This window comes from Peromyscus leucopus, chromosome 1 (genome assembly GCF_004664715.2).
Source record: "Peromyscus leucopus breed LL Stock chromosome 1, UCI_PerLeu_2.1, whole genome shotgun sequence".
Taxonomy (NCBI): domain Eukaryota; kingdom Metazoa; phylum Chordata; class Mammalia; order Rodentia; family Cricetidae; genus Peromyscus; species Peromyscus leucopus.
The window spans coordinates 170501948-170517693 of record NC_051063.1 but is presented as its reverse complement, the minus strand read 5'-3'; the positions used below and the strand labels follow the sequence as shown (position 1 = coordinate 170517693).

General features: G+C 52.1%; 3 protein-coding genes across 4 annotated transcripts in view; 2 read left to right on the top strand and 1 right to left on the bottom strand.

Annotated features, from left to right (window-relative positions):
• Positions 1-15746, bottom strand: part of LOC114688528 (carcinoembryonic antigen-related cell adhesion molecule 1-like) — an 875221-nt gene that overhangs the window by 96833 nt on the left and 762642 nt on the right. The window lies entirely within an intron of this gene.
• Positions 394-5791, top strand: Rps19 (ribosomal protein S19). 2 transcript variants are annotated; one of them, XM_028861502.2, is made up of 6 exons: positions 394-483; positions 962-1032; positions 1282-1382; positions 4456-4639; positions 5094-5148; positions 5726-5791. In XM_028861502.2, the coding sequence occupies exons 2-6, from the start codon at positions 962-964 to the stop codon at positions 5750-5752; spliced, it is 438 nt and encodes a 145-aa protein (XP_028717335.1). In that variant the 5' UTR covers positions 394-483; the 3' UTR covers positions 5753-5791. The 2 variants fall into 2 exon arrangements, with proteins under 2 accessions (XP_028717335.1, XP_028717336.1); XM_028861503.1 differs by lacking the exon at positions 394-483 and adding an exon at positions 497-686.
• Positions 10557-15096, top strand: Cd79a (CD79a molecule). The gene is made up of 5 exons (XM_028861500.2): positions 10557-10754; positions 12324-12632; positions 12851-12969; positions 14484-14552; positions 14674-15096. The coding sequence occupies exons 1-5, from the start codon at positions 10685-10687 to the stop codon at positions 14785-14787; spliced, it is 681 nt and encodes a 226-aa protein (XP_028717333.1). The 5' UTR covers positions 10557-10684; the 3' UTR covers positions 14788-15096.

Genomic DNA, 15746 nt, shown 5'->3' with positions numbered 1-15746 from the left:
CCCGTCTTGGTTCCGCCCTTACTACTCCCACTTCCGGCCAGGAAAAACCACTTCGCTAGGAAACAGGGTCTCGCGCTGAAGCCCGCTTTCCTTTCGCGCGCTCTCAACTTCACCCGCACTTCCGCCCTCAATAGTTTCCGCCACTCCGTGGTTCCCGCCAGGCACACAAGGCTCAAACGCAGCCAAGTTCCCACCCGACCCCCGCTCTCTCAGGTCTCGCCACACGCCCAAGGAAACGGAAGGAGGAAGCAGACCCCTTACTCTCATTCCCTGCCCTTTCTCTTGGCTTCTCCGCCCCTTCCTTTTACAGGCCCGCCCATTTTAGGTGGAGACGAAGCCATATTCGCCCTCAGAGAGGCGGAAACCTCTGGTCTAGCCGCTCTCGCGAGCACTCCGAACTCTCGCGAGACCGGACGCCCGACTTGTGCGCCCGGGAAACCCCGTCGTTCCCTTTCCCCTGGCTGGCAGCGCGGAGGCCGCACGGTAAGCGAGGGCTCTGGGGCCGGCTGTGCGCGGGGCCACGGGGCCGGGCTGTCTGGCCCCGAGAGCTCGTGCCGGGGGCCGCAGGAAGCCCGGCGCGGGGCCGCTCCGCCCCCGGGAGCCGCGGCCACGTGCGAGCGGCAGGCCCGGACATGCCTGATGGCCACAAGTCCGGGAGCTCAAAGGGTTAGGTGGGCAGCAGAGGGGTGAGTGGAGCGCCCGGGGACGTGGGCTGCGGGACGGGGGGGGGTACGGAGGAGTCTCCCGCGCGGTCACCACGCCAGCTGGCTGTGATCCGCATGCCATGGGCACCCCGGAGTCTGTTGGACCTAGAGCTGACCTGCAGTTGAAGTGAAATGCAGGCTGGGAGGATGTTGGGGCTTCAGTTTGGGTGGGAGAGTAGCAGGGTGGATGTGGACCTGGACCCGCCGCCGTGTTCTGCACCAAGCCTCGCATTGACATGCTTGCCCTTTTCTCGCAGATGCCTGGAGTTACTGTAAAAGACGTTAACCAGCAGGAGTTCGTCAGAGCTCTGGCAGCCTTCCTCAAAAAGTAAGTGTTACAACGGAGGCCAGACTCTCCAGCCCCCACCCCGTAAGCTCTGACCTCAGTGTGTGGTCAATCTGGATTGCCACTTGTTGGGGACTTTTCTGAATGGCCTTGTTTCCGTTTCAGCCTGTTTGTTCATATGCTAGCATCCCTCCTGCTTCTTCCGACTTTGTTAAGGGGGAATGGCTGAGGGATCTGAAGTGGTTTACGGAATTTTCTGAAATGTGCTTTTCTCCATTCTCTTGGTCTCAGGTCCGGGAAGCTGAAAGTCCCCGAATGGGTGGACACAGTCAAGCTGGCCAAGCATAAAGAGCTTGCCCCCTATGATGAGAACTGGTTCTACACACGAGCTGGTGAGGACTGGGGCCTTTGGCTGGGAATGGGGAGCTGGGTGACCCAATCCCCAGTTGTAATAACTACCTTTGAACGTGAAAGGAAGCCTGGGAACAAAAAACTGTTAATATTTTACTTATAGGGGCTTACTTGACAGTCTAACAGTGTCCATGGTGTAGCATTTAAATTCAAATCTCTATCAAGTCATTTTCAACTGAATGATTGGCAAGTTGGGAATGGTGCTCCTTGTTCTAAAAGGAAACTTATGGCTCCCAGTGCCCAAAAACTTTTCAGTGTCCCTCTGGGTCCTGTTTGGATGTTTTGGAATTCTGTAAGCCTCTGTAGACTCGACTGCTGGGTGGGATCAGTGCTGGGTTGTGCCAAGGTTGCAGCTCACATACAGGCCTATGCTAAGGGACCCCAACTGACCTGAGAACTCACCAGGTCATGGGAAACCCTTGTACAGGTTGCTCGTCCCTTGAGAATATGAAGCAGTTTATAAGTTTATGTTAAAGTTTATTAAGTCAAATGTCCATGGGATCCACTTTGTTTCAGGCTTTGGCATGGGCACAGGGACCATCATGACTCATCACAGCCTCTGAAAACCAAAAGGTCAATTCCACAGTGTGGGAAAAGGTTGGTGCATCCACCTGCCAGCGCATTTTTTTAAGGATGAGGGTCATGTAGGGAAGGTGGCTTCCCCGGCTACAGCAGTGGTGAGGCCTAGCTGAGATACACCCTTCCCCTTTCTCAGAAGCAAGTGCACAAGTCATGGACAGTGCTCCAGGTGATAGGTTGGGGCAGCTTGAATTTTGAATTGCAAGAAAGATTAATTTTCTCTGGGTAGAGTGATTAATACATGCTGTGTATTCTGTGCCTCCCAGACAGTTGGTTGTCTCTTTTTCGCAGTTGGTATTGGGGAAGTCCTGCGTGTATAGGGTCCATAAGCTAGTGATGTGGATCTACGACCTTTGTCACTGCTGGTTTGTATTTGGAAATGGTCGCGGGATGTGCTCCCTATTTGGCCAGCAATTTGTTAAGTAAGCCAATCTAGTTTCTGCCTCCCAAGTGCTGAGGGTTGAATTCAGTGCTCTGTATGTGCTAGGCAAGCACTCTGGGCTACATCCCAAGCCTAAAGGTGGGAAGAGGTTAGCAATGAATGGGATCAAGCCAGATGGCTCTTGAGTTTGGGACCGGGTCTGATGGCATGTACTTGTGAGCCTAACACTTGTACTTGCATTTGGGGCTAGAGTGCAGTGAGTTAGCAGTTCATGTTTATCTTGGGAGTTGAGGAAAGGCTCTGTGGCAAAAGGTAGGGTACTCCTGGGTTGGTATGGGGAGGCCTGTGGGCACGGGGATCCGAGGTGGTGACTTAAAAACAGAAGAGTACAGTGGGGCATGGATAGGGTGGATTGGGGCTAGGAAAGCAGTTTTTCCTAGTTTGGCCTAGAAGGGTCAGGGTGGAAAATGTCCAAGATTCCTCATCCAACCCTTTGACGCCATTGGTCAAGACAAGACGGGGCCACCTGCGCTTAGCACAGGTTCTTCAGTTGCTGCTAAGCTGCAGTGCCTCATGAAGGGCGCCAGCCCCTCCTGAGCACAGCTCTTAGGGTGGCGAGAAGACATTCAGGGCCAAAGCCCTGTCTCATTGACTCTGAAATTCAGCAACGATTTTATGGATTTGCCTGAAGTTTTATCTTTACAATGTTCTAGAGTTAGTTACACAGAGAAACCCCTACCCAGTGGGGGTGGGGGATGTGCTAGAGCCCAAGTCTCGTTGAAGAAGAGAGTGAAAAAGAATAAATAAATGAACTCTGTCTTGCTGCTTACCACCTCTAAATAATAGTCCTTTCTTAAACCCAGAAAAGGAATACACACAAGCTCTGGGATGGCAGGCAGTGCCTTGTAATTAGCTTACAGGTGGTTGTCCACGAGATGGTTTTTAGTGTGCTGCTGAAAAGGACTGTTAAACCCCCATTACAGGAGCTGGTGAGCTTTGTTGCGATTCCTTCCCTGCCTGGCCACTGTGCTTGCAGCTGAGGCAGTTGCTTTCCTTTGGTACTGTTGGACAGATACTGGGGTGCTGTGTCCAGACTGATCCTGATCCCAGCCTAGTGAAACCAAGGTCCCCTGCCCTAACGAAGAACGGATTACTCAGCACAGAAAAGTTCTGGCGTTGGAAGTAGAGTAGTGTCTGTGGGGCATTTGAGTTGGTCTTAAAAGGTTGCAAGAAGATGGGAGATGACACCAAAATGAGTCTGTCATTCCTGATGGGTGTGGGACTGTGGCTTAAAAAAACCTAGGCTAGAGGCAGGCTGTGGGAGCAAGGTGGGTGGGCAGATCAGGGAGCCCACTCACTGGGTCGTGGTACAGGAGTCACTAAAATGAATTTCTACTTGGCCTGGTGGCTCTTGAGAGCCAGAAGAGAGGTGGCATCTGGGCCAATTCAAGATGGCTGCCTGCTTTTTGCTTTAGGGGTGAAGACATCCCTGTGTTCCTTAGCTGGGCAGAGCCATATGGTGGCCCAAGTCCCTTCTTGCCTAAATCGCCTGGGACTTGGTTGGTAGTATGTGGGCTGTGAGTCTGTGGGGCCATTGAATTGCCTGGTGCCCCCAGCACTGTGCCGCTCGCTCTTGAAGCTGTTCTATTTATTGCTTGAATGTGAAGGAGGGAGAGTACATGGTGCAGAGGATGGCAGACTAGAGCCAGCTCAGCACCTGGGGCATAGCCTTCGAGGTTTTGCCAGGCCCGGAGGCTCCCCAGGAACAGTAGTCCTGTATCCATGGCTGAGCTCATGCACATTGCGAGTGTGAGGTACCCACTTCAGAAAGTGGCTGCCTTGCCACATCTTTACCTGGTGCTCTCCAGGGCTGAGCTGTGCTGTAGAACAGTCGGCTCCTTCGCCGCTCTCCTTCCTCAGGCATGTGGAGATGGCCACACTTGGTGAGGCTTGCCAGTCAGCCTGGAGAGTTACAGGGGAGGGACAAGGAACCAGGGTGTCGAGCATTTCCCCTGTAATGGTGAGAAGTTGCCTCATTTCACACAGTGAATGTGGAAACATGGTCCTAAGGCTCCCTCTTGCCCCACCCCCAGCTTCCACAGCACGGCATCTGTACCTCCGAGGTGGTGCTGGGGTTGGCTCCATGACCAAGATCTACGGAGGACGGCAGAGAAACGGTGTCAGGCCCAGCCACTTCAGCAGAGGCTCCAAGAGTGTGGCCCGCCGCGTCCTCCAAGCCCTAGAGGGGCTGAAAATGGTGGAAAAGGACCAAGATGGGTATGCAGGGTTGTGGCTGGTCAGGGTGGTCATTGTCCATTGGTGACTGGTGGTCATTGTCCATTGGTGACTTACGGTGAAGCTGTTGGACCTCCCTACAAATGGAGGTACAGGGCTTCAGAAGGCAGATGGTAAGGGCCTCACCCAGGCCTCTCTGGCTGACTTCTGGCTCTGGGAAGGTAATTTAGCGACTGTCTGCTTTCATTAGCCTGCTCGTTAACTTTTCCCAATTGATTTTTCGGGGCTTTTGATCTGATGCTTGCACAAACGACACCCTGTCAGCTCCCAGGGGTCTCCCACTCCTGCCCTCAGTTCCTTAGGATGCAGCTGGCTTGGACATGAGTGGGGCTTGGCAGGCAGAATGTGGTTCCCTCTTGGTGCTTTCTTCTGTCCTCCCCAAGGAGGCAGAGTCTGTGCTCATCCAAGGACTGATTTTTTTCCCCCCTTTGCACAGGGGCCGCAAGCTAACACCTCAGGGACAGAGAGATCTGGACAGAATTGCCGGACAGGTGAGGCATGCACAAGCTCCTTGCTTCAGTTGGGGCACTGCCTGAAGAGGGGAGGGACCAGAGAAGGTCACACTGGAACAGGAAAAAAAGAGAGAGAGAGAATTAGGTCTACTGCAGCTGTTTGGAAATGTGGGTACTGGGATATACTGCATTGCCCAAGGTGGTTCGAACTTAGACCTGTGTCCCCTACCCCCATAGAGATCGCCTTGGTTAGGAATTCTAGTGGCTCATACTTACTGGGCACCAGGTGCAGCCGTTTAGGGGAGGTGGTGTGGTGTGGTGTGGTGTGGTGGGCTGGTTCAGGCCCAGACAGTGTAGAGTGACTTCATTCCCACTACCTTTGGGGTCAAGCTCCTGGGGCCTGACCAGGCGCTTGGTGCCTAATGTTCTCTGAACTACAGACTCTTACTTGCTAAGGGTCTTAGAAGACCAGCTTTGAACTTAGGGTCTTGGTGGAGGGCCTGGCACAAACATTGACGCTGGTATGTCCACAATAATGGGCAAGGGTGTGACTGCATCTGGGCAGTGAGCACATCAAAGCCTTGAGAGCCCTCACTGATCCTCTCTCTTCCCACAGGTGGCAGCTGCCAACAAGAAGCATTAGAACAAAGGATGCTGGGTTAATAAATTGCCTCATTCATAATCCTGGTCTGGGTCTGCTTTTGTTTTTCAAGCCAGGGTTTCCCTGGATATCCCAAGACACCAGTAGAGCTGGTGTTAGCTGATGGTAGTGTTGGGCTGCAGGTGTGCCAGGCACATCCTGTCTATGATACATTCTCAGAAAGGGGAAATTTCAGATTTTGAGAAGGCAGTATAGTTGGGGAATGACGAACTAAGGATGGAAGGTGGGTGCTGCTATCTAGGCTGGATATTATGGTGTCTGGTGTGGAGTGCCCCCATGTGGTGGTTGAGCAGATTCAACTGCCCAGTGTAACCAAGTAACTACAGTTACTTATGTTGTGCCTATACTCTCAGAAGTCCAGCGTAGCCGGGCAGTGGTGGCGCACGCCTTTAATCCCAGCACTTACGAGGCAGAGGCAGGCGGATCTCTGTGAGTTCCAGGACAGCCTGTGCTACACAGAGAAACCCTGTCTCGAAAAACCCCAAAAAAAAAAAAAAAGTCCAGCCTAACTCAATTGACCCTGGAGGCTCCCCGGGTGTTAGATTGCAGTTCCATGCCTTCATTACTCCTCCATCTGTAACATTCTGCAACCTGCCAGGTGGAACTGCGACTCCCTTGTTAAAAGCTCTTACCATAAGAGGCTAGTAATCCCAGCACCCAGGCGGATCTCTGAGTTCCAGGACAGGCACCGAAACTACAGAGACACCCTGTCTCAAAAAACCAAAAAAAAAAAAGGCTAGTGGCTCTTCCAACTCTTCAGAAATGAGTGCCACCCTTCATGCATGCCAGGCAGTTTGTATTTTCTGTGCCCAGCAAGCCTCTTGAAGTGCGTATCTTACAGCATTTGAAGATAAGGGGCAGGTCACTGGATAACTGGATATTCTGAGGCTTTGAGGACTGTGGCTAGTGTTAGCCCATGCAGTCCACCTCAAGCCCGAGCTATTACTAAGGCTGGGCTAGCCCTGTCCAATTCTGTGGCCCAGTGAAGAATTTATTTGGCCTAGGTGTCATGATCACTCCACTACAAGTGTCTGAATAAGCTCCCTGGCATCGAGTGGGACTCCTGGCCACAGCTTCAGTTTAGCCACTGGGGGGCAGCCACTAGCCACTGCTGAAAAATGAATTCTAGCTCATTATGAGAAGCCATGAGCAGGAACTTGGGGGATGAAGACCAGTTGTCCTGTCCTCTAAAAGCAGGCACCTAGCAACACTGTGGGGGGGGGGGGTCCTGCTGTGGAGGATGGTAGAGAAGAGCTAAACTTGAGGAACTGCTGAGTGTGCTTTTTCTTTGCACCAAGCTCATGATATGGTTGTACCTACATAACAGTGGAACAGGCTCAAAAGGACCTCTGGTTCTTGAAGCCCAAATGATAGTTTTATTTTTTAGACCTTTGTAACCCAAGCTAGCTTCAAACTTACTATGTGTAACCCAAAATGATGTAGAACTCCTGACCCCCTTCCTCCACCTTCAGAGTGCTGGGATTATAGTACACCAATAAATCTGGCCACTTGACCTGTTTTTAAATTATGAAATATTTCAGGCATGCAAAAATGTGGTATTGTGTTTCCCAAAATATTGTCCACCCTAACAAACTTATCTGGGGTCAGAGACAGAACAGCCACTAGACACAAAGGCTAGAAAATGGTGGCACTCGCACCTTTAATCCTAGCTCTCCAGAGGTAGTAATCCCTCTGGATCTCTGTGAGTTCAAGGCCACATTGGAAACAGCCAGGCATGGTGACACACACCTTTAATCCCAAGAAGTGAGCCTTGAATCCCAGGGAGTGATGGCAAAAACAGATATATAAGGTGTGAAGACCAGAAACTAGAAGCTTTTAGCTGGTTAAGCTTCAGGCTTTCGAGCAGCAGTTCCGCTGAGAGCCATTGGGATGAGGACACAAGCTTCCGGTCTGAAGAAACAGGATCAGCTGAGGAACTGGCAAAGTGAAGAAGCTGTGGTTTGTTCTGCTTCTCTGATCTTCCAGCATTCACCCCAATAACTCGCCTCAGGTTTGATTTTATTAATAACTGTTCAGATTCCTGCTACACAAAACAGTATTCAAAGCAGCCTTGCTGCTCTTCCTGAAGACCCAGCATCTCATGTCAGGTGGCTCACAACTTAACTCTAGCTCTAGGGGATCCAATGCCTCTGGCCTCGGGCACCTACCTATACTCACGAGCACATGTCCACATGCAAGACACACACCCGCACATAAAATAGTAACAGCCGGACAGTGCACGCCTTTAATCCTAGCACTCGGGAGGCAGAGCCAGGTGGATCTCTGAGTTTGAGGCCAGCCTGGTCTACAGGGCAAGATCCAGGACAGGCTCCAAAACTACACAGATAAACCCTGTCTCGGGAGTGGGGGGGGGGGGGGGTACTGAGCTGATAACACTGGCTGCTCTTCCAGAGGGCCCTGGTTCAATTCCCTTCATCAATATGGCAGTTTACAGCCATCCAATTCCCCGGGGGGGATTGACAACATACGTGGAGACAAAACACCCAGGCATATAAAATGAAACTTTTTGTTTGTTTTGAGAGTTTCTCTGTGTAGCAGCCCTGGCTGTCCTGGAACTCTGTAGACCAGGCTGACCTTGAACTCAAAGAGATCTGTCTGTGTGTGTCACCACGCCCAGGAAAGCTTTTTGTTAAAAAGGTGGGCAAAGCTGTGCTCTTCCCCAGCCCCAGTCCTCCTCTTCCCCAGGATGTGAGAGTCAAGGGTGTGCACATTTCACCTCTACCACAGGCCTTTGTCCCCAGTGTCGTTTTGCCTCCGGGAGACAAGTCGACTCCATCATCTACACCAGGTTTTTTTCTCCTCCCTATTTCTGACACTGTCTCCACCCCAGCTCTATGGCATTCAGCTGCCCTATTGTACTATGGCATGTCTTTTCTCCTGCAAATGTACCTTGGCATTGTTTCACGATTTGTTTATACCAAAAATATCCTGCAATGAATGTGATTTTTGTTTTGTTGATGTCCTAAGAATTGAACCTGGGGCCTCACCAGATCTACTAAGTGCTATACTACTCCGGCTAGCCCCTCAGCCTCTTTCAAATTCTTTCTTTTTTTTCTCTTTTTGCTTTTGCTTGGTTTGGTTGGTTGGTTGGTTGGTTTTGATTTTTCAAGACCAGGTTTCTCTACTGGAACTCACTCTGTAGACCAGGCTGGCCTCAAACTTAGAGATTCACCTGCCTCTGCCTCCCAAATGCTAGGATTAAAGGCTTGTGCCACCACCCAGCTCAAATTATTTGTCTATTTGGGGAAGTAATATGGGGGGGGGGGGTTTGCACACACGCAAATTCACTATATGTGTGCATGAGCCCATGTACTTCAGAAGAGAATGCTGGATCCTCTGAAACTGGAGTTAAAAACACCAGTGGGTTACATGTGAGTGTGGGGCTGGGGCATGGAACTCAGGTCCTCTACAAGAATGTGCTCTTAAACAGCTGAGCCATCTCTCCTGCCCCTATTTTGGGGTTGGTTTGTTTGTTTGGGACAGGGTCTTGTAAAACTCCGACTGACCTGGAACTCTTAACAATCCTCATGCCTCTGCCTTCCTTTTGTTGTTATTTTGATTTGTTTTGTCTGAGTCAGAGTCTGCAGCACAAGCTGACCTGAAATTCGCTCTGGCCAGGGTTCCTCAGCAAGAGAAACGAGTGCCCTTAACCACTGAGCCATCCAGTCCCTCACCTTTAAAACAAAAACAGGATCACCCAGAGCTCAATATACTGACTAAACTGGCTGGCCAGTGAGCTCCCTGTCACACACCCCCGTCTGCCTGTTTCTTATGTAGCACAGGCTAGCCTCTTGATTCATCATTCTCCTATTTCAGCCTCCCAAATGCTGGGATTGCAGGCATGAGCCAGCACACCCTCAGCTGAGTCCACCATAGACTGTATAGCACGGGGCAAGTGGTTGCTTCCCTCCCTGAGCCTCAGTTTCCTCCTCTGTAAAGCGGAGGATGGTCTGCTTTGCCCTGTTGAGAAGATATAAAAGAACTCCAAGGCTGGGGTGTAGTTCAGTGGCAGAGCCGTCACCTGGCATGCATGAGACCCTGGGTTTCATCCCCAAGACCAGGAAAGGAAACGTTTGCCACGCACGGTGGTCACATCTGTAATGGCGGTAGTGAGAAGAAGGCAGAGGCAGGAGGCTCGTGACTTCAGGGGCATCTTCAGGGGCTGCAGAGCTGACTCGGTGGATAAGAGCACTGACCAAACTGAACCAAAGTTCACCTTCCAGCACCCATATGGCAACTCACAACTCTATTTCCATGGGATCTGTAGCCCTCTTCCGACCTCTGCAGGCGCCAGGCACACATATGGTATACATACAGACAGACAGACAGACAGACATAAAGAAAACACTCATATACATTAAATAAAGCTTCATCAATTAAAAAAAAACAAGGGTGACAATAAGTAAACAACAAAAGATGATTTTTTTTCACCTGCATAGTGAATTCAAGGCCAGTCTGGGCTATGTGAAACATTGTTTCAAAAATGGAAAAGAGAGAAAAGCGGTGGGGTTAGAAAAAAAAAGGGTTGATGGGGGCTGACAGGTTTTGCCTGTTAATGAGATCAGAAGCCAAAGCTAAGAGCAGCATGTAGCCCTGCCCGAAGCAGGCACCCTGAACGCTGCCTCACCAGGGTCCTTCCGCAGGTTCAGTGGTGATGAACCAGGCCTTGAACTAGCCTCTTCCCCACCCAAGCGCTAGAGGCTCAGGGGAATTGCGGCGGGTGCAGGTGCAGGGCAGTCAGTTCCTCTCCACTCGGGGCCTGAAACACATGGCAAATAAAGGCCACTGGAGCCCATCTCCGTCAGGGCCGAACAGGAAGTGAGGTGGATTTTGGGGTGGAATCTGGTACCTCAGAGCTACTGCAACCCAGACTAACCAACCCACTGGGAGAAGATGTCAGGGGGTCTAGGAGTCCTTGGAGTCCTGCCTCTCCTCCTCCTCTTCCTGTCTGAAGCCTGCCTGGGTAATATGGCCAAAGGGAAGGTGCCGGGTGAGGGTGGGGGTGGTGCAGCTGACAGGAGGGGTGGAGAGTGGAGCCAGAAGCAGAGGGAAGCCAGGCAGGGTGGTGCATAGCGGCACACCCCTTAAAGTAATGCCAAAACTCGGGAGACTGAGGCGGTGGTGGGGAGGCTATTGCGTTTGAGGCCAGCCTGGGCTGCATACTGAGTTCTATCATGGCTAGCCTGGGCAACTTACTGAGACCCTGTCCCAGAAAGAAAAGGAGCAGGGGCAGGGAACCAGGGGGAACTTTCTGTATCAAGTTGGGTTGGAGGAGGCTCAGAGAAGTCCACTGTTAGGCCCCAGACCACCATGCCCCACAACACACAACCACAAGTCAGAATGAGGAACTGAGGTAAGTGTGGAATGAAGGGCAGGGCAGGCTGAGGGGAGGTAACAAAGGGTGTCGGGGAGGGGAGGGAGGGCATGCCTCATCAGACTCTTCATCCCCCCCCCCCCAGTGTGACCACACTGACCTAGGCTTTCAGAGGGGAAGGTCAGCCACTCAAGTGACGCTGGGAACAGAGACTGGACGCTGCTGCCTGAGTCCTAAGCCCGTGACTACAAAGTTGCCGTAGGGGGCGTCTTTCCCCACCTTGTCTTTCTCACTTCCGACCTTCCTCTTTCCTGCAATGTCCAGGGCGGTGGCCACAAGCCAGTGTGGCCCTGGGGAGGCTGAGAATGGGGGCTTGCAAGATAAAAACAGAATAGACACCATAGGCATCAGTCTGCTCTCGTCTGAGCCTCTGCCCCCGCCCCCAGACAGAACACAGTCCAGGTCCCTAGGTTGACACATTTAAATTACAGAGGCGAGAAACAGCCTAGGCACAAAAGCCAAGCCCAGGCCAGGAAAGGACAGATTCAGGGAGGTTTCAGGAGTACCACCTCTTCCAATAGGCTGGGTGATGCTGGGCCCTGCCCACCCTGGGTCTAAACTGGGTCCCCCACCCCAGGCCCAGTGGAGGTTCCTAAGGGTTGGGAGGAATGGGGACCAATGGGAAGGCCTTCATGAGAGAGTCTCTGAGCTGGTTGGGGAGCTCTCTATGCATCAGGGCACCGTTGGTGTCAGGAAAATGCAGAGGGGCAGTGGGACAAGAAGCCACAAGGCTGTCTCTCCCAGCATCTACTCTCTTGGTCTAGACAGCTATCTTTTTGTTGTTGTTGTTTTGGTTTGGTTTTGGTTTTTCGAGACAGGGTTTCTCTGTGTAGCTTTGGAGCCTGTCCTGGAACTCACTCTGTAGACCAGGCTGGCCTCGAACTCACAGAGATCCGCCTGGCTCTGCCTCCCAAAGAGTGCTGGGATTAAAGGCGTGCGCCGCCGCCGCCGCCGCCGCCGCCGCCGCCGCCGCCGCCGCCGCCGCCGCCGCCGCCGCCGCCGCCGCCGCCGCCGCCGCCGCCGCCGCCGCGGCTAGATATCTATCATTGCCATCAGGACCACTCCACTCCCGAGAGTGCTGGTGTGAAGGGCTTAGGATTGGGCAATCAGGGCCGTTCCCAGTCTTTGACCCACTTGTCTCCTCTCCTCTCCCCACAGGCCCTGGATGCCAGGCCCTGAAGATAAAGGTTCCACCATCAGTGACAGTGAACTTGGGCGAGGAAGCCCGCCTCACCTGCGAACATGATGGCAACAAACCTAATATCACATGGTGGTACAGCCTTCCATCCAACCACACCCTTCGGTTCAACGGCTCTGTGCTCACAGTGTCGATGGGTCCTGGCGGGGGGCCCAGAGGCGAGTTGGTCATCTCCAACGTAAACGAGAGCCATAGGGGCATGTACAGGTGCCTTGTGGAAGAAAACAGCGTGCTGCAATTCTCCTGTGGCACCTACCTCCGAGTGCGTAGTAAGTAGCAAGGGGCACGGCCCCTCCGGTTCCCTCTTCCATTCAGGACACTGCTTCCCTGGGAGCAGAGTCGGTTCCTCCCTCCTGGACCTGCAACCAGCAGTACACATGTTCTTACCTGCAGGATGGTAGCTTCAGGGCTCCCTGGCCTCATAAGGGGTGGACTGGGAGAGGAGGGGATCTGGGAACTCTGAACGGTACCCTCCCTGTCTTCACAGAGCCAGTCCCTAGGCCCTTCCTGGAAATGGGGGAAGGCACCAAGAACCGCATCATCACAGCCGAGGGGATCATCTTGCTATTCTGTGCAGTGGTACCAGGGACGCTGCTGCTATTCAGGGTAAGTCCCCCCAGTAACACCCCCCCAAGTCATCTGGGCTGGCCTGGGCTGTGACTCTCAGTGGCCAGCTGGTCCTCTAGATTCTGAGGTTCCTCCTCCAAAGTTTGGGAGACTGAGAGTACCCCCAATGTAGCAAAAGGATTTTAAATGGTACTGAGCTCAAGGAGTGTCGGTATGTCCCCAATGGCCCTCTCTAGATAACCTTCTCACTCTCCTCCCCGCCAGAAGGGCAGTCCCCTGCAAATACAGCCAAGACCAGGGAAGAAGGGGACCAGTGTCCTCCCAGAGGAGCCCCTACTTCTCCTTAGGCCACAAGGCACCTTTTTTTTTTTTTGACAAGATTTCACTATGTATCCCTGGTTGGCCTTGAACTCACAGAGATCTGCCTATTTCTGCCTTTTACTTTCTGCTGTTGGAATTAAAGGTGTGTGCCACCATGCCTGCCCTTATTTATTGTGTATATGTATATTGTGTGTGAGAGTTTGAACATGTGAGTGTGGAGGTCGGAGAACAACTTTCCAGAGTCCGTTCATCCCTTCCTTCCTCTTTGAATCCCCAGACCAAATTCATGTCCTCAGGTTTGCATGGCAACAGATTTACCCACTGAGCCATCTCCTAAGACTTTCTTTCCTTTCCTTTTCTTTTTTTTCAAGACAGGGTTTCTCTGTGTAACAGCTCTGGCTGTCCTGGAACTCCCTCTGTAGACCAGGGTGGCCTCGAACTCACAGAGATCCATCTGCCTCTGCCTCCTGAGTGCTGGGGTTAAAGAAGTGCCTGGCTAGTTTCTTTCTTTCTTTATTTTTTCTTTTTCTTTCTTTTTCTAAGACAAATCTTGGTCCAGGCTAGCCTCACACTTGCTGTTACTTCCATGGCTGGCCTGATTGTTCTCTCTCCCTTCCAAGCACTACAATTACAGGCATATGCAGCTACCAGTTTTTTCTTTCATTTTTAGTGGGGAGGTTAAGACAGGATCTTGCTATGTAGTTCAGGCTGGGTTGGAACTCACTATATAGATCATATTGGTCTGGAATTCATAACCTTCCTGCCTCAGTTTGCCAAGTACTGGAATTACAGATGTTCACCACCACTCCCAGTTTATTCTTATACCTGTCATCACTGGAGAACAGTAGAGAGCGGCATGATAGTGTTGCTCTCATGTTTAATCCCAGCAGCATTCAGAAGGCAGAGGCAGGCAGATCTCTGGGAGTTCAAGGCCAGCCTGGTCCACATAGTGAGTTCCCAGCAGCTCATGCTAGATAGATAGAAACCCTGAGAAAGTTAGTGGGATGTAGTGGCAAACACATCCAGCACTCCACTTGGACGGTGAAGCAGGAAAATTGTTCAAAGTTTGAGGCCCATAAGAAGAAAGAGAAGAGAGGAGAGGAGCAGAGAATAGACTGCCAAGCTCCCTACATGGCCTTGGGTGTGTTCCTTTTTCTTTCTGATGAAGCACTTGCTAGTAAGAGAGGGTCTGAAAAACACTTCACCTCCCTCTTTCCCTTCACCTCCTATAGAAGCGATGGCAGAATGAGAAGTTCGGGGTGGACATTCCAGATGACTATGAAGATGAAAATCTTTATGAGGTGAGCATTGAATGGGGCTGCATGGGGAGAGGGAGGTCTGCAGTGGGTCCCACTCCGGGGTTGACTGGGAACAGGGACTCCAGCTGCCAGGCTACTGATGTCTACTCTCTGTCCTCTGCAGGGCCTGAATCTTGATGACTGCTCCATGTATGAGGACATCTCCAGGGGACTCCAGGGCACCTACCAGGATGTGGGCAGTCTCAACATTGGAGACGTCCAGCTGGAGAAGCCATGACTGACCCTTCCCATCCCCCATCCTGCTGTGCTGTCTGTCCATCCCTGCCTGGTAGCTCTTCCCCTGGAGTCCCCCTTTCCCAGTCTTTGTCCCTCTGGAGTGTCTCACCCTTGCCTCCATACTGCCCCACCCTACTCTCCCACCTAATCTTGTCCCTTCCCCAAGTCTGTCCCGGGTTCCCTCTCCAGTGGGTAATGAGCCCTTAATCGCTGCCTCTAGGGGAGCTGATTACAGCCGCCTTGTTAGTGTCGCCCCCTCCTCCCAGATCTGTCATGGCCACTTAAGTGCTAATAAATCCTTCCCAAAGCAGCCCTTGGCAGGAGTCATGGATCTCGTGAGGACTGCTCCTCAACATTGCCAGGGGAGCAGGAGCAGGAAGCCCAAGCATGTCCCCTTCCTCCCTCAGACTTAGGATTCTGGACCCAAGTTCTCACCTGCCCACTTCTGAGATCTGGGACTAAACAGCCAATCTTGGCTCCCTCCCACCCCTCCAAGAAACAGGAAGTCTCTTGGGGAAGTCCCCACCCCAATTGAAGGTCTGGTTTAGCTCTTTTATGGGGCCTCACCCTCCCTATGTCCCTAAGCAAGGGGAACCAGCAGGGGGTGTTACCAAATTATTATGCTTATTTAAGCTCTGAAAACACAAGGTATTATTTCCTGGCGTGGGACCTAATTCCCTCGTGGGTTCACTTGCACAGGCAGATGTGCAGTTTCTGTCAAGAACTTGGGGATGGTGGAGAGATGCAGAGAGGTGTGACACAGGGTCACTGAGATGGGAAAAGCAGACTCAGAAAGGTGGTTAAGGACATGAGTCAGGCAAAGAGGAGACGCCGGGAATCCCCAGAGGCAGGAATAAAGGTACGGAGAAGGCAAGTCAAGAAGCAGACATGAACTGGCTGGCCAGTGAGCCTGAGCCTGAGGGAAACCAGCAGTTGGGGAAAAGGCAAAGCCTGAGGTCT